General features: G+C 55.9%; 1 protein-coding gene across 1 annotated transcript; it reads right to left on the reverse strand.

Annotated features, from left to right (window-relative positions):
* Positions 1-1,208: 1,208 nt before the first annotated feature.
* MRPL23 (mitochondrial ribosomal protein L23) lies at positions 1,209-8,563 on the reverse strand. Its single transcript, XM_045486329.1, has 5 exons — positions 8,462-8,563; positions 6,275-6,397; positions 5,343-5,425; positions 4,686-4,759; positions 1,209-1,406 (listed from the first exon to the last, which is right to left on the reverse strand). Exons 1-5 carry the CDS (start codon positions 8,476-8,478, stop codon positions 1,239-1,241), a joined length of 465 nt encoding a protein of 154 aa, XP_045342285.1. The 5' UTR covers positions 8,479-8,563; the 3' UTR covers positions 1,209-1,238.
* Between the last annotated feature and the right edge of the window lie 15,428 nt (positions 8,564-23,991).

Raw genomic sequence — 23,991 nt, forward strand, 5'->3', positions numbered from 1 at the left:
CTCCTCTGGTCCCCACGCGGAAACCTGGACCGTGTCTCCCAGCTGCGCAGGGACGAAGGACGCTGCGTCGCGGCGAAGACGACCGTGGGGCGGTTATCTTGGGGGCAGAGACGACCCCGCAAGGGCCCTCCCTCCCCAGCCCCCAGCCGGGAGCCGCAGAGCGGAAGGGGTGTCCAGCCAGCTCCTCAAGCCCGCCTGGGGGTGGGGGTGGAGCAGCCCCCCCTCGAGCAGCCCCTCCCAAGCTGCAGGCCCCGCTTCCTGGATTCCTGAGGATCTGAAGGCAACCCCCACTGCTGCCCCCCCCCATCCAGCCTTCCCTCCTCCCTCCTCCCTAGGCAGGGAGCTGGCTCTGCCGGCCCCAGGGGTGCCGGGGAGACCGGGGCGCTGCTGCTCTGCTCGCCAGCCCCTTCCTCCTCCCTGCAGAAAGACGCTCAGGCTGCAGGGGGGGTAGGGGACACCGGGGTCTCGGCGAGGCCGAAGAGCGGGGCGGTGACGGGGGGCCGTGCCGGGTTATGCAGGGCGGCCGGCGCTGGACCTGCTTGGATGAAGGATGGGATTCCTCTCCCAGCCTTGAGTTGGGGTCCTCAGGGCCATGGGGCCCCATGAATTATTTCTCTAAGGAGAATACCATTGACTCTGCTCTCCGGTCGCCTTCCGGACCTTCCCCATCACTTTAAATCAATGCTGAAGGGCGGCGTTTGCCCGGACCTTCACCCTCCAAGTGGAGGGAGCTGTGAGGCCCACGTGACGCAGCCGTCCCCCGTCTGGGTGTCCCTCTGGGCGGGGGGGGGGGGGGGGGGGGGGGTTGCTGAGCCAGTCCTCATTTCCACCTGCCCTCGCGAGGCCCCCAGAAGAGGGGAGCGCAGGAGGGCAGCACTCGAGGACGGGGACCTAGGGGGTGATGTGGCCCCCCCAGTGATTTCTGGCTTGCTCCCAAATCCCCAGGCCCAACCTGTCTGCACGAAACCCACGCAGACACGCTCGTGCCGATGGCCCCAGCTGGGTTCGCCCGGGACCCTCAGCAGGAGGGCTCCCCGCCCCCACCCCCCGGCTGCAATGGGGTCCCCCCCTTAACTCGGGGGACCAGAACGGGTCACGCCATCACCCAGGCCCTGTTCCATCCGTGCAGCCAGGCGCCCGTGTGTGCCCGTGGGGCGCAGCCCTGCACGGGGACACCGGGTACAGAGGAGAACGGAGCCGGGGGTCTCTACTGCACACACAGGACTTTACTGGGGCCGTCACAGGCCGAACCAGCCGGGGACACCACCACGCCGCGGGTCCCGGCTCTGCCGCCGCCGCTGCTCATCCAGGAGCCTGTCCTGGATGTCTTCGTCGCTCGGGCTGCCGTCAGGGCTCTGCTTTTTCTCGGGAAACAGATCGGGGAACGTGAAGGTCTGTCCGTGCGCCTACGGAGAAAAGGCAAGGCCTCCAGCACCGCGCCGAGGACAGGGACACCGGGGCCCTCCTGCGCGGAGCCCGCGGCTTGGACACGCGGCCAGCGTCTCCAGCGTCTCCTCGGGGGCGAAGGTCCTCGCCTGGAAAATAAACATCTCGGCCTGCTGCTGGCTTTTATCTAACAGCGGGAAGCCATTACCCCGGACAATGCCCCTTTTCATCGACATTATCTCTCCAAGGCCTGGTGTCTGCATTGGCTGGAGCCTCATTAAAAGCAGCCCAGCAAAGCGCCCATTCACCGGGCGCGGGGGCAGCCCGGCCGGACCGGGGGGCAGGAGCGAGGGGCAGGAAAACCCGGCACAAACAGCGTCTGGTGCCACACTGAAACTTTTTCCATCCAAAATACCTAAAGGCCTTTACCCACATTAAAGACTACCCCTCCTCCCGGCTCGGAGCTTGGCAAATAAGACGCGTGTAACGTACAAAGAAATGTACATATGCAGCAGTCTATAAATCAAGACCGGCTTTGCAAATTAACTGGTTTTACGTCTTTCACTAAAAGTTCAGAATGTGCCAGTGTCGGCCAAGCCCCAACCCAGACCCCCAAGCATGTGTGCGGGGGCACCGGCCGGGCCCGCTGGTGCGGAGGCGGGCGCTCTGCCCGCTCCCCGGGGACCCGGGCAACCGTGAGGTGCTGTTTCAATTTGCTAAATACCCCGGAGCAGCTCCCCAGATCGGGGGCGCGGGAGGGGGCGCGCCAGGGCAGCGCCGTCTGCTTCCAGACGGGCGAAGAAGGACGCAGGGCGGCCTCTGTATCTGGAAAATTCTAATAAGTAAAATCAGTAAAGTGCGGTGGTTCTTGGAGACCCTTGTTTTGTAAAGAAATTTGGCTTTGGGCAGGCGGCCAAGTATGATCTGCAACAGCCCACCCCCACCCCGAGAAGAGGAGGTTTATGAATTCTGATCACACGGCGTGGGGCGCAGGCCCCAGTAAGAAAGCAGGGCTGTGTGCGCGCAGTAGCCAGCCTGCTGCAGGATTAGCTTACACAGCTCAAAACTGCTTTTTTTTCTTTTTTAAAATACCAAAGGGCAATAGTTTACATGCAGGGCTGACTGCCCAGAACGGGGGTTTATGTGTAATATATCGAGGTGATTTTGCTAGCTTTCTGAGGTGGGGGAAAACCCAAAATGACATTTTAAAATATAAATACAAAGATGGCAATTTGCAACAGCTCGGGGGAAAAAACGGAGGGAGCTGCCGCGAGAAATTCTCCCTCTCTTATCCGAGACAAGGGCCACTTGTGGGTGCCGACTGGGCCCCCCGGGGCGCCCCTCTGGAGGGAAATTCGCCTTGTACTTCCAAAAGTAAGCCCTCGCTGCCTGCGAAGGGGAGAGTGTGAGCTGCTCGGTGGCAGAAAGGACCGGGACAGGAGACTGTCAGTCCCAAGCGCCCCTCGGGCCATCGGCCGTCCCCCACGGGCTCCCGCCGGCCAGCGACTGCGGTGGGAACGGCGGGCTTCTGCGTGCAGGGTGACGTTCCCCTGGCTGCGTGGGCCACAGGGCCACAGAGATGTTTATCAGGGCGTCGGGGGAAACGTGGGGCCCCCACCCCGCCGGACGGGCTTTTCCGCAGCAGTCAACTCAAAATAGATTCGGAAACTTAATTTGTGTTCGTGATTGACCCTCGTGCGCTTTGCAATTCGCTCTGTTTTTGAAAGCCCCAGAGTGGGGGCCCACGGGGACACACGGGGAGCGGTCGGGCTCGGCACGGGGCTGGGGGCAGAGAAGGGACCCTTTCGGAGGGGAAGCGCCCGAGCTTCCTGCCGGTTTCCAGGCTGGGGGGCGGGGGTCCGTCACAAATGCCACTCTGGGCCGGCAGGAACCATGCCCAGCAGGGACTCTGTCCCCAGTTGTGCTGCCCGATTTCACAGAGGAAGAAAGGCACGTCCAGCGGCAGCTGCGCGCACCAGATCTAAGCAGGCTCCGCTGAGCGAGGTGGGGCCCGGGGAAGAATGCGGGGGCTCGGGTGACTCAGGAGCCGCTTGTAACCGTAGCTGGCCTGCTGGAGCCCTGGTGGCGAATGCCGGCACACGGTGTCGGCCCGCACGCCGTGACAGAGACAGATGGCCCGATTTCACACATGGGACACAGGCGCCTTTATAAGGCCAACGGCCGCTCTCTCCACCTGGATAGGCTGCTTTCGTGCACGGCAAATATTAGGCCAAATAATTACGGGGGCCCCTGTTGGAAACAGCAACTGCAGTGAGAAAAGCTGCCGTGCTCACCCCGTCCTGCAAGCAACGGCCTCCTAGCGCCTAAAACGGGGCCGCGGGCCCAGGGGGTTTGCAATAGCGCTACTGCCATCTAGCGGCCACGGCCGGCCGCCTCCCGCCGTGAGCTCCGGACAAGGAGGAAGCCCCTGCCCCCGGCTCCCCGCCGCGTGTTTCCAACCGCGGGGGGTGGGGGGCAGCCGAGGGACCCTGCAAGGAGGGCCCTCGCTGGCAGGTCCTCAGGGAGACCAAGGGGAGGCCCTGCTGGGGGTCCTGGAGGGCTCGTCCGAGGAGGCTCCAGTGGGGTCACCTCACGCTGGACGGAAGGGCCTGAGCAGGGGGCTGGGAAGCCGGCTTTCACTCGCCACGGCTCTCTCTGGTCTCTGGCCGGCAAAAGCTCTGACGGGGTCCTGGACCCTCTTCCCGAGCCCCCGGCCAGGCAGCACACGATCCAGAGGACGGGGCAGAAAGTGCCAGTGCCCCACAACCCAGTCCAGAGGGGAGGGGGCTCAGCCAGGGCCCCGGGGCGTGGCGAACCCACCCAGGCTTGGAGGCGGCTGCCCCCCACCCCCCCGCCCAGGGCAGTAACTGCCTCCCAGCCTGAGGCCTGTTGGAGGCCAGGCCAGGCCGTCCATCCACGGCAGGAGCCCCTTCGGTGCTCAGAGAGCCCTGGTTTCTGCCTGAGCCCGAACCCCCTGGACCTGAGTGGACCCGCCTGTGGCCACAGCACGTTCAAAGTCCAAGGGCGCGACACAGCTGGCCCCTGAGAAGTTCCGAAATGCCCTGCGCGGTCCCCTCCCATCAGCTGAATGTGCTCGGAACGCCAGCTCAGCCTGGGGATTCGCCGGGGGTGAGAACTAAGCGCAGGCTCGGCCCCGCGCGCGCGCGCGCCGCGGGCCTGGAAATCCTGCCTCGCAGGGCCCCAGGCGGGGGCTGCTGCACAAACACGTCCCCCGCACCAAGGTCACGGTCGTGATAAGTCACGCCCATGACTTGGGACTCTGCCCGAAGCCCACTCACCAGCTGCACATAGGCCACCTTGTAGTCTGGTTTCTTCACCCTGACGTTTCTGTAATCCCTCTTCCTGTTGGAACCTGTCGGGGGGGAGGGGGGAACGCTTTACTCCAAGCACGAGATTTCCAGTGCAACTAACCCAGGAACCCACTTTCTAGAAAGAGGCAAACGTGGAAGAGTTGGTTGGTCCCCCACAGGTTACAGCAGCTCACGCCCGAAAGGTGACCGGTGCACATTTACCAAGTATGCTCGGGGCGGTGAGCACCGCCAGGCTCTGCTGCTGAAAACGCAAACGTGTCTGAGCAACTCGAGAAACCCCTATTTCCTGCGTGTCAGCACCGCGACCCCCGTGGGCTGCCTCCCCTCACGCAGGAGGCTGCCGGGTGGGGGGACGGAGGTTAAGGGAACAAAGAGGAAAGCACTTTGCTGACCGGCTCCCGAGGCAGAGGGGAAGCGGGCTGCGCGGCGTGGGCAGGGCGGGAGCAGGAGCGGGGCCGGCCCACCCGGGTCCCGTCCCAGCTCTGCCCTGTGGGCAGCGAGGGCCTGGGAGGCTGCTTCATCCTGAGTGCCTCGGTTCCCTCACGTGCCATGAAGCAGACCCCCGGAGCGGCTGCGATGAGGGGAGCCCACCCCCCGGCAGGGCGGCAGGGGCCCGGGACGCACCGTGCTGCACCCTCGTCCGCACGGCGGCCACGGGCACGTTGTAGATGCGCTCAAGGTAATTCCTGACGTCCACCCTGGTCATCCTGGGCAGAGAAGAAAAGCGAGACTCAGCCGGGCCGAGATAAACGGCAGCTGGCCGGTGGGGCGTGAGCCACGGGCGATGCGGCCACCAGCCCCGCTGGCGCTGTCCTGCCCTCCACACATCGGTGGGGGGACACGGGGGGACTGGTCAGCTGCAGCCACCATTTGCGCTCACTAGGGGCCAGACCCCCAAGCAGAGCTCTCCCGAGGGAAGGGCCGATCTGGGGGCACCCCTGGGCGGCCAGGAGCCCGGCCCACCATGGCCACTCCCTTGCACAGCTGCCTCCCCACTGCAAGGTCCTTTCCTGGAAACGGCAGCCAAGGCGTCGGTAGCTTAGGCCCCCAACCTTTGCACCTGACGCGGCATCATAAACCTCATCCTTGGCCACACCTGGCCTCTAAGAGCTGACGCTCAGGCCAAGCCCAGGCCCATGCGCGGGGACAGTCACGTCCTGAGACTCCAGAGAGTGGCCTGCAGCTTGGGTGACAGGACGCTGCGACCCTCTAGTGGCCAGGGCCTCTGTGAAGGAACCACCTTGAGAACTAGGTTTTGGGAAGCCATGGTAAGGAGCTCCAAGAGGATGGGCCCGCCTGCTGGGAAAAGCACTGAGCTCAATGCAGGAAAAGAAGTGTCAGGCCCTCAACTAGGCTTCCCTGTGGGGGGGCAGCCCGGCCTCGCCCCCAGGCTCTGCAAACAGCAGGAAGGCTCTGCAAACACCAGGACCTGGGCCACATTTGCAGAGCAGCTCGGAGAGAGCAAGGGGAAGCCACACCTATGAGCCGGGCTCTGTGACACCAGCAGGTCGGCCAGCCCCTCGGGGGCGCTCCCCAGCCCGAACTCAGGGGCTTACTCCATGGGGATCCGGAACTGCACGGTGTCCTCGGGCTGGGCCGTGCCGGGCCGCACCAGCCGAATGAAGAAGTTTGTTCGGAAGACACGGAGCTGGGGGTTGCCCAGCTGGTACAGAGGGTACCTGAGAGGGAGACATTCGTCTGCATCAAACACTCAGAATGCGCGACCCCAGGGCTGCCCCGGCACACCCCCATCTGTTCACCCATAGCCACAGGAGTGGGAAGCAAAGGGGGGCAGCTCTCCATAGGCCGGCACCCCACGGCCCCCTGTGCTGATGGCATGGCTCTGCCCGGTGTGGGCCCCGAGACCCCTGGTGCCCATCCACTCACGAGTAGTGTGGGCTGCAGACCCTCAGGGCCGGCCCCTGGAAAGGGCCCACGGGAGACTCAAGGAACCGGCCAGCAGAGAGCACGCCCACCACGGCCCCCCCCCCCCCACACACACACGCTGGTGGCCGGGCTTGGAGACACGCTTGTTCAAGGTGAGGGTCCCACCAGCACGCAGCCCAGCGTGGCGGTGCTCCCTACGAACCCTGGCTTTCCCCGCAGCAGGGGCGTGGGCACCCGCACACCATATGGGTGGGAGAGCATCACAGTCCCCACCCTGAGGACTCCCAAAGTAGGTGGGCACAGCTGGACAGGCGATGCCACCACCCACAGCCCCAGCCCACTGACACTGCCAACCCCACATGTGCTCTGGGCCTGTACACAGCAGCGAAGCTGGGTGAGGAGGGTGTCTGAGGTCCAGTCTGCAGGGAGGCCAGAGGCCAGGCCTGGGGGAGGGTGGGCACACAGGGACACGGGGTGCCATCAAGGGTCTCACTGGGACCCCCGGTGACCAAGCTGTGGCGCTGCACACGGCCCCCGATCTTGGGGCACCACCTGTAGTGTGAAAGGAGGCTGGTCGAGGCCAATCCTATAGCGGGCAGAATGAGGACAGCCAGGGGTTCGGAGGACCTGGTGAGCCCCAGAGCTGAGCGGGCACCTGGGGTGTCTGGCCAGAGGGCAGGGCTTGGGCACCTGGGGCAGCTTGGCCTGCTGGACTGAAGAGCTAAGTGCCATCTGAGAGCTGCTGGTGACCAAGTCAGCGTGGCAGCTGCCCGCTAGAATCTCCATGGCGGTCTCCACCGCAGGGCGGGCACTGGTGAGAGGGGGGGTAAGGGCAGTTTCTGGAGGCTGCAAGGCCTCAGGGAACAAGAGGCCTGCCTTGTTTTACCCTCCACCGGAGTTTGGGCCAATGGCGGGCTACCCAAGGGGCTCACTTATTCCCCCTGGTGACCAACGGCGGCACTGCAGGGGGGCAAAGTCAGGCCCTCTGGGTAACTGTCAACAGACCCTCCACCTCTCCGGGTCCCTGGGTCTGGGGGTGGGGGGAGGCCCAGTGTGAGGGTCGGAGGTTAGAGGCCTGAGCCGGGCAGGGAGCGAGTCTCCCCCGGGCGGGCATGGCCTCAGAATCCCCCTGCCCTCCCCGACGCTGAGCGTCAGGATGAGTCCCAAGGGCCTGCCTGACGCTGGAACCTTCCAGCCCCGGAACAACCAGCACTGCTGAACACCCTCCCTCGGGGCTCCAGAACGGGGCTCTCCCGGCCTGGTGGGAGGGGACGACACCCCTGCGCGCCCGCCCCGCCCCCTGCCCGGCCCTCCCGCGGATCCCACAAGCGCGGATCCCACAAGCACGTCTCCGGCGGAACTCCCAACTTCTGCTCCCAGCACAGCGCTCTGGCTCGCTGCCACCTGCCCTACCTCCCCGTGGCCTCGAGGGTGACTCACCCGTGACCCCACCCTCCCCGCAGGTCCCGCCGGCTCTCCTCCCGACCCGCGGCCCTGGCTGCTCCCCACGTCCGCGCCGGCCCCTCGGCCCCGCTGCACCTGCCGGGGCGCCCCGGCCCCGCCACAGGCCCGCAGGTCCACCAGGGGCGGCCGCGCGCGAGTGCGTGCGCCACCCGTTCATCCCGGGGCCGGCGCCGCTCGCAGGGGACACGGGGCGTCAGCCTCTAGCGTGGGGGGCGGGCCGCGGGGGTCCCGGCGGACACCCGCACAGTGTCCTCGCCCCGGCGGCGCGGGCGGCGGTGACCCTCCCGGCCGGGCGCCCGCGGTCCGCGCCGCGCCCGCAGCCCCCTGTCCTGCACCCCGCCCCCCACCCCGCCAAGGCCCGCGCCCCGGGCCCCCGGCCCCCGGCCGCTCACAACACATTCCGCGCCATCGCCGGCTTCCGGGCCGCGGGCGGAAGGAGGAGCACGCACCGCCCGCGTGGACCCGCCACAGCGCCCCCTGGCTTCCGGGAGGGCGCTCGGCGCCCCGCCCCTCGCCCCGCCCCCGCCCCGCCCCGCCCCACCCACCTGCCCGCCGCCCCGCCCCCGAGCACACCCCGCCCCCGACCACACCCACTGCCCCGCCCCCCGACGGTCCCGCCCACCGCCCCGCCCCTCACACCTGCCCCCAACACCCCGCCCCGTACACCCGTCGCCCATCCCCATTCACCTGCCCCATCGCTCCGCCCACTGTCTCACCACGCCCACTGTCCTGCCCACTGTGTGGCCCACCGCCCCTCACCTGAACTCCTACCCCACCGCATCCGCACCACTCACGGCACCTGACTCGCTCTGCCCCAGCTTCCTGTCTCACCAGCCCGGACCCACGTCCCTACCCCACAGCTCCTGACCCATTCACCTGGACCCTACTCAGCCTGAACTCCTTGTCCTGCACACCCTGTAAGAGCCCAGAATCCCTCATGTCCCTGGGTCCCTCCCAAGTCCCGCACGCCCTCCAAGTATCCAGAACGCATCTTGCCCCAATCCTCTCTCACCCTACCCATGGCCTACAGCACGCCCTTCGTCCCACGTGTCCCCCCCTCCACACCCCTCTGCACCCCGCACTACCCCACATGCAACTGTAGGCCATGGCCAGCCAGCTAAGGTCGGAGATGGGGGAAGGGGCGGGTGGGTGGCCCTTGTCTAAGGCCCCTATCTCCATCTGGCTGCGGTGGCTTTGTCCCCTCCCAGATCTCAAGCTCCAAGGCCCCTCGCAGCCCTTCTGGCCAGCACCAGGCTGCTCTCCCCATCTCCTGTGACCCCTTCCCCCTTACAGCTTCCCACACAGCCCTCATCCAGGGGATCCCCGACTCCGTAGGGCACATGTGGGACCCACTGCCCCCTCCCCACCAACAGCATGCAGACCTATGGGAGGGGGGCCAGGCTGCAGCCTCCCTCCTGCAGCCCCCAGGCCCCACTCTTCCCCGAACTTTTGGCCGTTCGTCAATCCCTTTAGCTGCCTCTCCCCCACCCGAGGGGCCTGTTCTCTTTGCACCAACAGCAACTTCAATACTCCTCAGAGCCTCAGAGCCGGGAGGGCAAGAGGGAAGTGTCAGCAATCTGTAGGGGAGAGAAGGGACCCGCAGGAAGTAGCAGAAGAGCCTTGCCTCCAGGGTGACCACGGTTCAGGCAGCAAGGAGGCTGGCCCTGCTGGCTGTCCCAGGCTTCGGAGAGGAGGGCCTGGGTCACGGAGAGCGGCTGGGGTGCCCTCCTTGTCCGTGTGTTTGGCATAAGTGGGTTCACCTAGGAGGAAGGTACTAAAGGTGAGTGGCCGCTAGGGACATTAGCCAAGACAGTCCTGCCTTCTGGGGTGGCACAGAGAAGGACAGGGCTCCAGGCCCTCTGTAGGAAGAAGTCAGTGGGGAGGGGGCATGCTGGGTGGCAGGGAGGGGGATGGAGCTGGAGAATGGGGGTCTCGGGGCCAGGAGACTTCTGGTCAGCGCCGCCTCTGGTCGCGTTTGAACTTCAAGGCATGATGTTGGGTGTGCCGTGCCCTCAGAGATGTGGCTGGAAGGCGGGCCCACGGTGCGTGTGGCTGACGGGGGAAGGCAGTTGGCCGACTCTGATGGGTTGGAGGGGGCCATCTGCTGCTCCAAGGAGAGGGATCACATGTGAGCAGGTCGCTGAGGGTCGTGGAGGAGGGTGGGGGCAGGGATGCGGTCTCCATGGTGCAGAGCCCTCAACACTCCGTCCCGTCTCTCCGATTGTCTGCCAGTGGGATTCCTCCCCATCAGGCCTGGGATTTCTGGGCGCAGAGGCTGGTCTTGCAGCCTGGGGCACCTGCGTGCACCTTCCCCCTTCCTCCCTCCCTGGTGTCATCAGACCTACCCCATCACTGGCCACGTGCCTTCCCTGGGGTGGGGCTGCTACATAAAATGGAAGATGCCCAGTTGGATTTGAAACGCTGATAACTTTGTCTTGTTTTGTTTTTAATAGACACCATTTTTTAGAGCAATTTCAGGTTTGCAGAAAATACCCAGAAATTCTAGTACGTGCCCCTCCGCTCCCCCACGGATTGCCCCTTTCGTTAACACGCTGCATGAGCTGGGACACTTGTTACAGGTGACAGAGCCATACGGATACCTTATTATTAACTGAAGTCCACCACCGCCATTGGGATTCCTTCCTGATGTTGTACATTCTGTGGGTTTAGACGAATGTATAAGGACAAGCATCCACCAGGACAGGGTCATACGGAGTCGTTTCATGGCCCGAATCCTCTGTGCTCTGCAACCCCCTGGCAGCCACCGATCCTTTTTTACACTTTCCAGCGTTTTGCCTTTTTCGGAGCGTCACAATGTTGGAATCCTACGGCATGCTGTCCTTTCGGGTTGGCCGCTTGCCCTTAAGATCCACTTAAGGGTCCTCTCTGTCTTTTCATGGCTCCATCACCATGAAGAGAAACCACAGCCTGGCTTTCAGGGCGGCCGCCCCGTCCTCCTGCCTTTCCCAGCGGCAGCGAGAGGGTTCCTGCCACGCCGCATCTCGGGCGACATTTAGTGTTGTCAGTATCCCGGACTTGGGCCATTCTGATCGGTGTGTGGGAACATGTTTCTTCTAGTTTCACACGTGTGTCCACTCACGTGCTGAGTTTTCCAGGCTGGGCTGGGGCGATGGGGCTTTTTTCCAGAGAGCCGTGGACACCCCGGGCTACGGGGGAAGGATGGGGTGAGCTTGGAGGGGACTTCGGGCTGGGTAGGAGGCAGGGGAGAGGCTGTGTGTGCACTCACTCACGCACTCTCACTCATTCGTTCCACCCATATTTGCCGGGAACGACCGTGCGTCCAGCATCTTTCCAGGGGTTGAGGACACAGACAAAAGCACTAAACCGACAAATCCTTTGCCTCCGTGGTTATTGTCCCCCAAGTCAACAAGTGACGAACATCAGATGCTCTTGGAGACGCATGTGGGGAGGTAACAGGAGGTGGGAGGGGACTGCAGTTTGGAAGGAGGGGTCAGAGAGCCTCCCTGAGAGGCATTTCAAGTGCGAGGGGCATTTCAAGTGAAAAGGTCTGGTGGTGGCGTGCCTAAGCCGCTGGCCCTCAGAAGCCCCTCATCACCTGCATGAAGGGAGCCTGACCCTCTGTCACCCCATCTACACAGAAGGGCTCCCCCAAGGGCAGGAGCAGTGGGGGTGGGGGATGGGGTTCAGAAGGCTTCTGGCAGGAGGAGGGGACCGGCTCTCACCCTGGGGCCCCAGAAGCAGGGTTCTGGGCAGAGAGATACCCATGAACCAGCCCTAGGTGACCCTGGGGAGCAAGAGAGGCAGGGGGGGAAGGACAGAGTGGAGAAGAGGGTATAGAGGGGCTGGTTGGGGGCACTGAGAAGCCATCGACCTTTCGACTTTTTCTTTATTTATATTCTGTTGCTTTTGAGCTGCTTTGTAGAAGCAGGCACGGCGGTCACCCCACTACCTGGTTCGGCTCTAGCCTGCGCTGGCCTCCAAAGCCCAGAACTACGAACCGTGTGCCTACCACCTACCGTGGACACGCCCTGTACGCAGGCCCGAGGTGGCACAGTGACACCGGAGGAGGCTTGCTTGCTTGCTGGCAAGCCTGCCTCCTCCCCTGAAGCCCATGAGGAACCATAGGAAATGGAGAACGTTCCGGAAGGGGACAGGGCGTTTCTTGGCCCACATAAGGGCCAAGATCACCAAATTCCCAGGTGTGTGTCAGTCTCGGGCACCAGCTGGGTGTCCTATGACTCCATGCAAATCCCGCCCTGTCCACCTGGAGTCGGCCCACTCCCAGAAGACCCTCCCCTTCCGCGGCCAGTCTCCCAACCAGGTTATCACCTGTGCTTCTGACCGATGGGCTATGAACTGGAGGCTCCCACGCCCCCCTCCTTGGGGATCCGTCGCCGGATCGTCCGTTAATTATAAAAGAATATAATTGGGAACGGCCAGGCGGGAGAGGCGCGCAGGGTCTGGCGTGGGGGTGCGGCGTGGAGCCTCCACACTCTCTGAGGGGCCCCCCTATGCCCAAATCTCCACGTGTTCGCCGGCCTGGAGGCTCTCGGAACCCCTCCTCTTAACGGAGGCTTCATTGCACCAGCCTGACTGATGAAATCATCGGCCTTTGGCGATTGAGCCCATCTGCAGCCCCCTCCCCTCCCCGGAGGTCAGGGGGCAGGACTGAACCTTCCAGCGGTCCTCCTGGGCACCCAGCCCCCACCCTTAGGGCCTTTCTGGAGCCTCCCTCTAGCGCGTCACCCAGCTGCTACGCAGAACAAGACACCCTCTTCACCCTTGTGGGACTGAAGACAGGGACCAGCTCCCGTAACAAAAGAAGCTTCTGTTGTTCTTGGGCGCCCCAAGGGTTAGGGAGCTGCGAGCCAGGCACCGTGGACGAAGACCAAGTATCTGTGAGGATTAGCCTTTGGTCATCTCAACGACCCAACGACTATTTGCCGTCAATCACCATATCGCAGCCCGGCTCCGTGCCGGGGGGACACCAACTGTGTCCTCCTGGCAGGTCCCTCTGTCCCGCTCCTGGCTGGGGCCTCCCTGCTCGCATGGGCCCCCAGGCCTCACCCCTTCTCCAGGCTGGTGCCCCCCTCCCCTGTTTGAAGCCCACAGCCCCAGCGTCTCCTCCTGACTACACCGCCCGGCGGCCTCCAGCGGCCCTATGCCTCTCACCGCCTCCGTCGGGCATGCCCTCCTTATGGGGGGCCCCCTGGGTTTCAGGTCCCCGGGGGTCTCAGGCAGTCAGCCATCCAGCAGGGCCTGGCGTCCCTGAGCTTCGCCAGGAGCAGTCCTGCCTCGGGGCCTCCCGTGTGGTTGAGAGGGTTCCCTCCTGGTTTGAAGGCTCCGTAAGCATGAGGCGGCCCTGCCGGCTGATGGTCAGGCTGGTCAGGCTGGTCCCCGCACACAGGCAGGACAGCCCAGGCCGGGGGCGCAGGGTCTTCTGGACCCTCCCCTGCACCTCACCAGGCATCAGTCCTGGCTTTGGGGCCCCAAGCAGGCTGCACTCCCCGGAGCCGAGGTCACCCGGCCAGCACAATGGGTCAGGATGGCTGGTCACGGGATGGCACCATGTGGCATGCCTGCCTTCACGGCCGGGCTCCGAGATTCTGCCCCGTGAGCCCCGAGGTTCCCTCCCCAGGAGTCCCTGGCACCGGTGCCGAACCTGTGTCTGCCTTTCCCTCGGCCCTTGTTCCTGGAGGCGCGTCTCTGCCAGGGTCTGGCGTATAATAAGAAACGTTGAAGCCTTTGCAAACCTGGGCATAAGGACGGCGTGTCACGTGTCTGTCTTCACCGGCATCTGCCTCTCCTGTGCATTGGCCACTCATCGGTCATTCGTATTCCTGAGTCTGTGACTTGTCTGTTTATGTCTTTCGCTCATTTTTGCCATGAAGGTGTGCTATGGGCTGAATCCCGTCCCTCCCAAGGCCGTGTGTTGGAGTTCTGACCCCCAGCACCCCAGGATGTGACCATATCTGGAGACGGGGACTGTACAGAGGTGATTAAGGTAACATGGGGTCACCGGGGTGGGTCCTGATTCCGAGTGTCCAGTGTCTGGTAAGAAGAGGGATCAGGGCACAGACGCGCACACAGAGGGACAGCCCCGTGAGGACATAGGGACAGGATGGCCGTCCACACACAAGGAGGACCCAGCCCATCGCCCCCGAAAGCATCTTTGGACTGTGGCAATCCCTTCTTTCCTCCCTTCCTGTGCCCCTCCCCATCCCCATCAAGCAACCAATGACCTGGTTAGCTTGCATTTTCTGGAGTTTTCTATAAATGGAAGCATATAGTTTCTCCTCTTCTCTGTCTGGTTTCTTTCTCCCAGCATAACTATTTTGGGATTCATCCGTGCCGCCTCGATCCTACATTCCTCCAGATTGCCATGGTATGGACAGACCAAAATTTGTTTATGCTTTCGTCTGTTGATGGACATTTGGGTTGTTTCCAGTTTTTTTGACGATTAAAAATAAAGCTGCTATTTACATTCATGTGAAAGTCTTTGTGAGGACAAACATTTCATTTTCTCGTGGGGAAATGCCTGGACATAATGACCACATCACATGGCAGGTGTACGTTTAACTGCTCGAGAAAAAGGATGCTGCCGAACCATATCATTTCACATTTCCACCAGCGACGTGAGGTTCCCCTGCATTCTGCCCAGCGTTTGGTATGGCTGGGCTTCTCAATATTAGCCACTCTTATTGGTGGTTCCTGTGATTTGATGTGGCGTCTCGCCGATGACCGTGGCTTACTTGCTATTCCGACATCTCGTTTACTGAGGTGCCCGTTCTGCTCTTTGGCCCGTTTTAAAAAATTGGGTGGTTTGCTTTCTTATTACCGAGTTGTAAGAGTTATTTCTATATTCTGGATCAGCCCCTCATGAACTACATGTTTTGCAAAGGTTTTCTCCCAGCTGGCATCTTATGTTTTCATTCTCTTTACAATGAAACATTGAAATTTGAAGAGCAAATTTTGAAGATTTTGGATGCATTTCAATTCACCAATATTTTTGTTTTTCAGGGATTGTGCTTTTGGTATTATATCTAGGAAATCTTCGCTGATCCATATTCACAACCATTTCCCCCTATGTTTTTATATTCCTGGTTTTACATTTAGTCTATGATCCATTTTGAGTTAGTTTTGTATATAGTATGATATGTGAATTCAAATAATCCTCCTTCCTCCTCCTCCTCCTCCTCCCCCTCCTCCTCCTCCTCCTCCTCCTTCTCTTTTTGTCTTGTGTGCGGATATCCACTTGCTTCAACATGATTTATTAGGAAAGCTATCATTTCTGCATATGTGTGGGTTTATTTCTAGAATACTTTGCTCTGTTGATCTATTTGAATATCTTTATACCAATATCGCCCTGTTTTGGCTACTCTAGACTTACCCTAATTCTCAGAATGTTAGCCTGACTTTATTATTTTTCAGGGTTATTTTGGCTACTCTTGGTCCTTTGCATTTCCATATGAATAGGCTTATGAAGTTCTACATTAAAAAAATGCTGGGATTTTCACTGGGACTGCATTAAATGCATAGGCCAAACTTGGGGAGAGCTGGCATCTTACCAGTGTTGAGTAAGCCTTCCGATCCACGAACACTCTACACCTCTCTGTTATCCAAGTCTTTGACTTCTCTTGCACGCCCTTTTTCAACATGTACCTCTTGCACGCCCTTTTTCAGATGTATCCCTATTTTTTGATACTATTACGAAGTGGCGTTTTTAAGTGTCAATATCTGATAGTTCATTGCTATTCGACAGAAGTACAACTGACTTTGTATGGCGGCCTTGTGTCCGGAAACCCGGGTAAACTCACTTGTCAGTTCTTGTGGCTTTTCCTATAGATTCCATTGGATTAGAGGATCCAGTTGTCTGTGAGTAAAGCAGCGTTCCTTTTCCCCCTACAATTAGTGTGACTCTGTCTGGCATAATTGCACCAGCAAGAAATTCCAGTACGATGCGACTGCAAGTGGTGAGCAGACACCCTTGTCTCGTTCCTGTCTCTGACGAGAAACCTTTGTCTTTCACCATTAGACGCCCATCATGAGGTTGAGGGAGTCCCCTCTATTCCTGGTTTGCTGGGAACTTTTTTTTTTTTAAGTCAGAAATAGATGTTGAATTTTGTCAAAATGCTTTTTCTGCTTCTATCGAGATGATCCTATGGCTTTTCTTTCTTAGTTTGTTAAAATGGTGAAGTACTCTGATTGAGGTTTGAATCAATCATGGGGGTTATACAAACCCCATGTTGCTGGGATAAACCACACTTGGCCATGGCATGTAATCCACTTTATACACTGTTGAATTCTACCTGCTAAAATTTTACTTAGAATTTTTGCATCAATGTTTATGCAGGATAGTGGTCTATAATTTTCTTGTATTGTCTTTGGTTTTGGTATCAGGAGAATGCTGGCCTCATAAAATGAGTTAGAAAGTATTCTGTCCTTTTCAATTTTTTTTTTTTTTAGAAGAATTTGTATGTATGGGGCACCTGGGTGGCTCAGTCAATTAAGCATCTGACGCTTGATTTCAGTTCAGGTCATGATTTCAGCAAGGTTGGTGGGGTCGAGCCCCAAGTCAGGCTTGGCACAGGGGCTGCTTGGGATTCTTTTTCTCCCTCTTTCTCTGCCCCTCTCCCCCCCCCCCCCCAAATAAATAAACTTTAAAAGAATTTGTATGTTATTGCTATTATTTCTTCCTTTGAATGTTTGGTAGATCCAATAGTAGATCCCAGAGTTTGGACCCAGATAGGCCTAGAGCTTCCTTTGTGGGAAAGACTTTAACTACACTTTGAGTCCTTTAATCATTGTGAGATTGCTTGTGTTGTCTGTTTCTTCTTGAGTGAGCTCTGATTTCAAGAAATGTGTCCATTTTCATCTAGCCTGTCAAATTTGTGGGCATGAGGTTGTTCATAAGTTCCCTTATTATTCTTTTATCTTTTGACATCTGTACAGTCTGTAGTGATGTCACCTTCCTCAGTCCTGATTTTGGTAATTCCTGCTTTTTTTTTTTTTTTCTTTCTCTCTCTTTCTCTTTTCCTGATTAAATTGACTAGAGTTTTGTCAATTTTTATTGATGTTCTCAAAAAACAAGTTTTTATTTTATTTTTATTTATTTATTTTTTAACGTTTGCTTATCTATTTGAGAGAGAGCAAGCAGGGGAGGGCCAAAGAGAGAGGGAGAGAGAATCCCAAGCAGGGGCTTGAACTCATGAACCGAGAGATCATGACCTGAGCCAAAACCAAGAGTGGCCGCTTAACCAATTGAGACACCCAGGTGCCTCTCATTTGATTTAAAATTTTTTTTCTATTATTTTTCTGTTTTCTATTTCATTGACTTCCACTTGATCTCTATTAGTTCCTTTCTTGTGCTCACTTGGGTTTAATTTGCATTTATTTTTAGGTTTTCCTTAAGGTGGGAGCTGAGGTTATTGACTTGAGACCTTTCTTATTTTCTACGATGGATATTTGGTGGTGTAAATTTCGCCCTCAGGACCACGTTAGCAGCATTCCACAAGTTCCCTTGTGCTGTGCTTTCCTTTTCATTCAGTTGACGATGCTTCCTGAGCATCAATTGCCTTTTTGATTTTTCTTTGACTCATGAATTATTGAGAAGTGTGTTATTTAGATTCCAAACATTTGAGAATTTTCCAAGGATCTTTCTGTTATTAATTTCTAGCTTAATTTCACTATGGTCAAAGAATATAATTTATGTGACTTGAATCCTTCTCAACTTACTAAGTTTTGTCTTATGGCCCAGAACATGGTCTGTATGGGTAAATGATGTATATTTGAGTGGAGTATTCTATACCTGCCAAGCAAGTCAAGTTGGTTGGCAGTATTGTTCAAGTCTCCTATGTCCTTGCTGATTTTGTGCCCACTTGTTGGATTAATTGTTGAGAGAAGGTGTTGAAATCTTTGACCAGGACCATGGATTTGTCTGTCTCTTTTCAGTTCTATTGGTTGTTGCTTCATGTAACTGTCATTCCTTTTAACCAGTTCGTGTGTTAAAATGTGTTTCTTGGGGTGCGTTGGTGGTTCAGTTGGTTAAGCGTCCGACTTTAGCTCAGATCATGATCTCATGGTTTGTGGGTTCGAGCCCCACATTGGGCTCTGTGCTGACAGCTCTGAACCTGGAGCCTGCTTCGGATTCTGTGTCTCCCTCTCTCTCTGACCCTCCCCCACTCGCACTCTGTTTTTCTCTCTGTCTCTCACAAGTAAATCAAACATTTAAAAAATTTTAAAAATACGTGTTTCTTGTAGGCAGCATATAACGAAGTCTTGCTTTTTAAACCCAATATGACCAGCTCAGCCTCTTAATTGGGGTGTTTAGACCATTTACATTTAATGTGATTACCGGTGTGGCTGAGTGTGAGTTAATCATCTTGTTACTTGCTTTCTATTCATCTCACCTGTTCTTTCTACTCATTTCCCCTTCTTCTGCCTTCTTTTGAATTCTCAAGAGTCTTATTTATTCCCTTTTATCTCCTCTGTTGGCATTTTAGCTGAGGCCCAACCTTGGCTGGTTTTTTGTTTACAGTGTTAACTTATCACAGTTGGTTTTGATTGGTTTTTCTCCTCCTTATGGGTCACATTCTCCTATTTCTTTGCCTGTCTGATCATTTTTTATGAGATGCCAGACATTATGAATTTCCTCTCAGTGGGTGCGGGATATTTTTATATTTCTATATATATTCCAGAGCTTTGTTCTGAGGTGTAGTTAAGTTATCTGGACACATTTTGATCCTTTCCAGTCTTTTTCTGATTTGCAAGGCAGGTTTGGAGCAATGCTCCATTATTTATCCAGGGTTAATTATTCCCACTACCGAGGCAAGACATTTCTGATACCCAATGCCCCGTGAATTATCCACTTTTCTAGTCTGGTTGCTGGGAGCAGACCCTCTTCCCGGCCTTGTGTGAACATCAGGCACTGGTCTCTCCAATCCTTTCCAGTGGCTCTCTTCCCAGCCTTGGACAGTTTCTGTCCAGTGTGAATGCTGGAGGGGCCTCTCTGCAGGCCTCCAGGGTTCTATGCCTGGGCACTCTCTCCTTTGTGGTCCTCAGTCCTATGCCTCGGTCTCCCCAGACCCTCAGCTCTATATTGTCCACTCAGAGTTCCTCTTGGACCTCTCCGCAGGTCCCCCTTCCTTCCCTGAGGCCTGGAAACTCTCTCAAAAAAAAGCAAACTAGGCAATTGTGGGACTCAACCTGACTGTTTCCCATCTCCCTGGGACCTCAGGTGTTCACTGCCTGATGCCCACTCTCTTGAAAACCATTGTTTTGTGTATTTCTGTTCGGTTCCTCCCCCCCGCCCCCACTGCTTTAGGTTGTTTCAGGCAGGAGGATAAATCTGACCCCTCTTGCTCTGTCTTGGCTGGAAAAGAAGTCTGCCTTTTGATGAACATCTTTGATATAGAAACACAAAATTTCCAAGTAATGAAATCCACTGAGCTTCACCTTTCTTCCCTGATGCTTCCACTGCTTGTGAGCTTAGAAATTTCTCCCCAGCATGAAAGCAGACAGACACGTACCTACATTTCTCTCTAGGTTTAGTTTTAACAATTTTTTTTTTTCATGCCGAACTCTCTAATTCTCCCGGCATATATTTTGGTATTTGGCATGCAGTGAAAATCTCATTGCCTTTTCTTCTCCACACGCACGTCTGATTTTCCCAACCTCTTTTATTAAACATCTCACCACCTCCCTTTCATTGACCGAGAGGCTTCCAGATGTTCATGTATATGTGATAGCGTGCTGATAAGTACTGTAGAATTGGGCGAAATTTTACAAACTTAGAGAGCAGAGGGCGTGAAGTCGTAATCCATGGTCTACGGTTAAGTCCACTGTTTAGGGGCGATGTAACCTCAGGACCTGGCGTCACCCATTCCGAGCGTCAGTTCGCTCTTCTGGAAAACACAAATGATGGGAATATTTGCCTCTTTGGTCTACTGCGAACATTGCATGAGGAAACTAAGAGGAACTTTGCTGGACCCAGGGTCTGCAGGGAGTACTCAACACATATCAGCTATAATACCTTCACTTTGGAAATCTGCTCTTAATTTTCAAACATTTCTTAGCTATCCCTGCATATTTTTCCTTCTCTATGAATCTGAGATTCATCTTGCCAACCACCTCCCCACCCCTGGCTCACCCTCTTCCCCAAATAAATCCTATTTGAATTTTGGTTGAAGATCTGGCAAACCTATACATTAATTTGGTAAGAACTGTTTTTTTTTTGGTAAACGTCCCACGCAAGAACAAGTTATGTTTTTTCTTTCTCTCTCTCTCTCTCTCACTCTCTCTTTTTTCAAAGTTCATTTTTATGTTTCTCATTAAACTTTGTCCTTCTCTTCCTACAGACCCTGAACATTCCTAAGAGGGTTATTGCTAAGTATTTTACGCTCTTTGTTTTGTTTTGTTTTGTTTGAGAATAATATTTTTATTCCACTTTATCTTCTCTCTGGTCGTTGCTAGAAAATAATAAAAAATGTTGATTTAAAATATGTATTTTGCATCTGGCCACTTTCCTGAGTTCTCTCATTTATCCTGAAGGTTCTTCCGCTGACTCTCTCGGGGCTCCTAGGAATGTGGTAGTTGGTTTCCTCCTTTCCAGAAGTTATACATCTTATTTCCGTTTAACATCTTTCTCATTGTCTTCAGTTTCCAGTCCAGGGCCGAAGAGTAATGGTAAAAGCAGGCGTTCTCGTTTGGTTCCTGTCTTGGACTGAAACACTTCGTGTTCCACCACCGAGTGTAGATAAAGGAAGTGCTTATTTATAGTTTTCTATAGTTTCTTGAGCCTTTGTTTTGTTCTCAGAAATAAGGATTGATTTTTGGCAAGTGCCCTCCCCCCGATGTTTAACAATTAGGAACTATTTCAGATACACCAGGAGGTAGAAATAAAAATAGGAAGGACCTGCATCTATGCACCCACCACTTGGCTTAAGAAATAAAACATGATGAACCCTGTCTTGGTGCTCTGGGTCGCCCCTTCACAATAAAATCCCCTGGAGGGGAACTGTTCATCTGAGATGTGTGTTCCTCACATCTAGGCATATATAATTTGTTTTCATATTTTTTAAAGCTTATCCATTGAGAGAGAGAGAGAGAGAGAGAGAGAGAGAGAGAGAGACAGCACAGAGCCCAACGCGGGGCTCGAACTCCCAAACCACGAGATCATGACCTGAGCCGAAATCAAGAGTCAGACGCTTAATGGACTGAGCCACCCAGGCGCCCCTTGTTTTCATATTTTTAAAAATGTTATGTAAGTAATTTTTTCCTTTTGCAACTGACTCATCGCCCCCAATGTTGTGTTTTCACGATTTGCCAGTGGTTGCATTTAACTGCAGGTCCTGTGTTTTAACTGCACAGTCCATTTGTGAATCTCCCACAGTTTACCTGTCTGCTGTCCCCTGGATGAAGGTTCCAGCGTTCTGCAATTGCCAACAGTAATCTGTGCGGGAGAGGAACCAGAACTGGCAGGCTTCCTGGAGTTGACCAGGCGTCCCAGTATCTGCTCCCTAGCACAGCGCCCGGTCGTCTCCGCGCCTGCACCTGAGCACAGGTGTGCACACCACTGTGCTATAGAGCTTTCCATCTGCAGACTCGATTTTGCTACATCTGGTCCCTACCTCTCTCCCTTCCCGAGCCTTGAAGGACACTCCCAGACAAGTCTCGGAGCAAGGACCTCCTCCTCCATGACCACATCTCCACTACTGCCCCGTTGATACAAGTGTCACAAACGTTCTCTGTCACTTTGGGTTTGGATGTGGCATGTAGTCAAGGCCACTGCGTCTCCTAACGCGCCCTGAAGCTCCTTCTGTATATCGAACACTGGCTTTCATCGGGGATGTGCTCCCAAGACGTGGCTGGCGGCTCCCCTGGGCTGATGTAGTCATTTGGTGCAAATGTGAGAAAAGAGACGGCAGGACCCACGCGGAGTCCCTTGTCCGGAGCCCACGTCACCAAAATGAGCTTTCATGGTGACCTTCTGCCTGTCCCTGGAGCTCGGGAGGGCGGGGCGAAGGGAGCAGGACAGAGGCCCGTGTCCTCCCCGGAAGCCGGGCCCCTCTGCCTGCTGGACCCCACCCTGGCTCCGTGGCCCTGCCTGAGTCCAGAGCCCCTGAACCCACCAAGGCCTTGAGAGCTGGCTCACCTGCGCTCTGCCTCCTAACCTGGAGAGGTTCACCTTCTTAAGACTTTCTTTCCGCCTCTGGACTTCACTGAACTCCCGTTTCACGGTGCGGAGGTTTTACGCCTGGTTCAAGAAATTCCCTTAGTGGGAGCTATGCTCTCCTATAGCTGCTTCCTGAAACTTGGAATGTTTTCCTTCTCAGATTTAGGTCTTCACTTGGCAGGGGGGCTGATTTTCGGTGGTCAGCGTGAAGAGGCGGGCGCACTGTTTTACTATTCGCGGTGTTGGTCCGTCCCGGGCCCCCCACGCCCCCGACACCAGGCGCGCCCGTGGCCCCGCACATGTGCCTGTCCTCCGTGTCTGTGCCTGTGTCTGTGCTTGTGACCGTGACCGCGTCCTTCTCTGTGTCTGTTCCCATGTTCACATCCCTGTCCGTGTCTGTGTCCGTCTGGGAGCCGGCGCTGCCCCTCATGTGGTCTGGTCTGTCCACAGTCCCCTTTCCTTCTGCACACGTTTAGACTCAGCATGAATTTACATGAATCCCTGCGGGCACATCCCTGAATTTGTGGATTAATTTAGAGAGAGCAAATAGTCTTGATACATTACTCCTCGTCTTAGGGAACATATAATAGCCTGTGGGTATTCATGCTGTTTACATACTTTTCAATAATGCGCTTTTATCATCTGTCTGCTTGCCTTGCACATGTTTTCCTAGATTTGTACTTATTGTATGGTTTTACATTTCTGTTGTAAATGGTATTTTTAAACACTGTCGCCAAACTCTCGATCTTTCTATCTTATGCTCGCGCACACCTATACAGAACTCTTTGTTCTGATTTAGAGTTGCAGATTTTATTTTCTTGAGGTTTTTTTTTTTTTTTTTTTTTTTTTTTGGTAGACAACTATTTGGTTGTGAATGGTGGCAACTTTTTTTAAGATTTTCTTTTTAAGGACTCTCTGTACCCAACGTGGGGCTCGAACTCACAACCCGATCAAGAGTCACACATTCCATTGACCGAGCCAGTCGGGCGCCCCAAATAGTGGCAATTTTTTAAGGCACAAGTAGGTAGGACAAGATACAATTTTTCTTGGCCTCTTGACCCCCTTTCCTGGCAGTTTATTTTTCTCGCCCCGAAGCTCTGGCTGAGACACCCGGACTGTGAGGAGGCAGGTGACATTCCTGCCTGAGTCTTGAAACATTTCCTCGTTGAGGGCGATGTTTGCTGTAGGCGTTTGGAAGATGCTTTCCTCGCTCCAAGGAAACCGTCTTCGACTCTTAATTGGCTGAGAATCGCCTTCGCTGACTGTGTTCTGTTTCCCCCAAGTCTCCCCCAAGCCTCTGCTCGGTGACTGTCTCAAGAGTCCCCCGGGCGGCTTGCTTGCCAATATAAAACTACCTTCGCATCAGAGGGGACCCCCTCGGTGGTCGTGACGTCATTTAAAAAAGTTCTTAGTATTTTTGGTGATTCAAGTAGGACCACTTCATCAGTTCTTCTGCAAAACCAATCGTTGACTCTCCTGATTTCTTTCTTTCTTTCTTTCTTTTTTTCAAAACTTTTTAAATGTTTATTTATTTTTGAGAGAGAGACAGAGCGTGACCGGGGGAGGGGAAGAGAGAGAGGGAGACCCAGAATCCGAAGCAGGTCCAGGCCCCGAGCTGTCAGCACAGAGCCCGACGCGGGGCTCGAACCCACAGACCCTGAGATCGTGACCTGAGCCGAAGTCAGGTGCTCAACTGACTGAGCCACCCAGGCGCCCCATCTTCTGATTTCTTGAAGTAGATGTTTAACACGAGTGTTTGTGGGGGGC

This window comes from Leopardus geoffroyi, chromosome D1 (assembly GCF_018350155.1).
Source record: "Leopardus geoffroyi isolate Oge1 chromosome D1, O.geoffroyi_Oge1_pat1.0, whole genome shotgun sequence".
Taxonomy (NCBI): Eukaryota; Metazoa; Chordata; class Mammalia; order Carnivora; family Felidae; genus Leopardus; species Leopardus geoffroyi.

Excerpts from the sequence above, each read along its gene's own strand:
- MRPL23 (XM_045486329.1), bottom strand. Across the intron at positions 4,760-5,342 it reads GCGGACGAGGGTGCAGCACG|GTTCCAACAGGAAGAGGGAT; the intron begins GTGCGTCCCGGG and ends CCCCCCCGACAG. Across the intron at positions 1,407-4,685 it reads AGGTGGCCTATGTGCAGCTG|GCGCACGGACAGACCTTCAC; the intron begins GTGAGTGGGCTT and ends TTTTCTCCGTAG.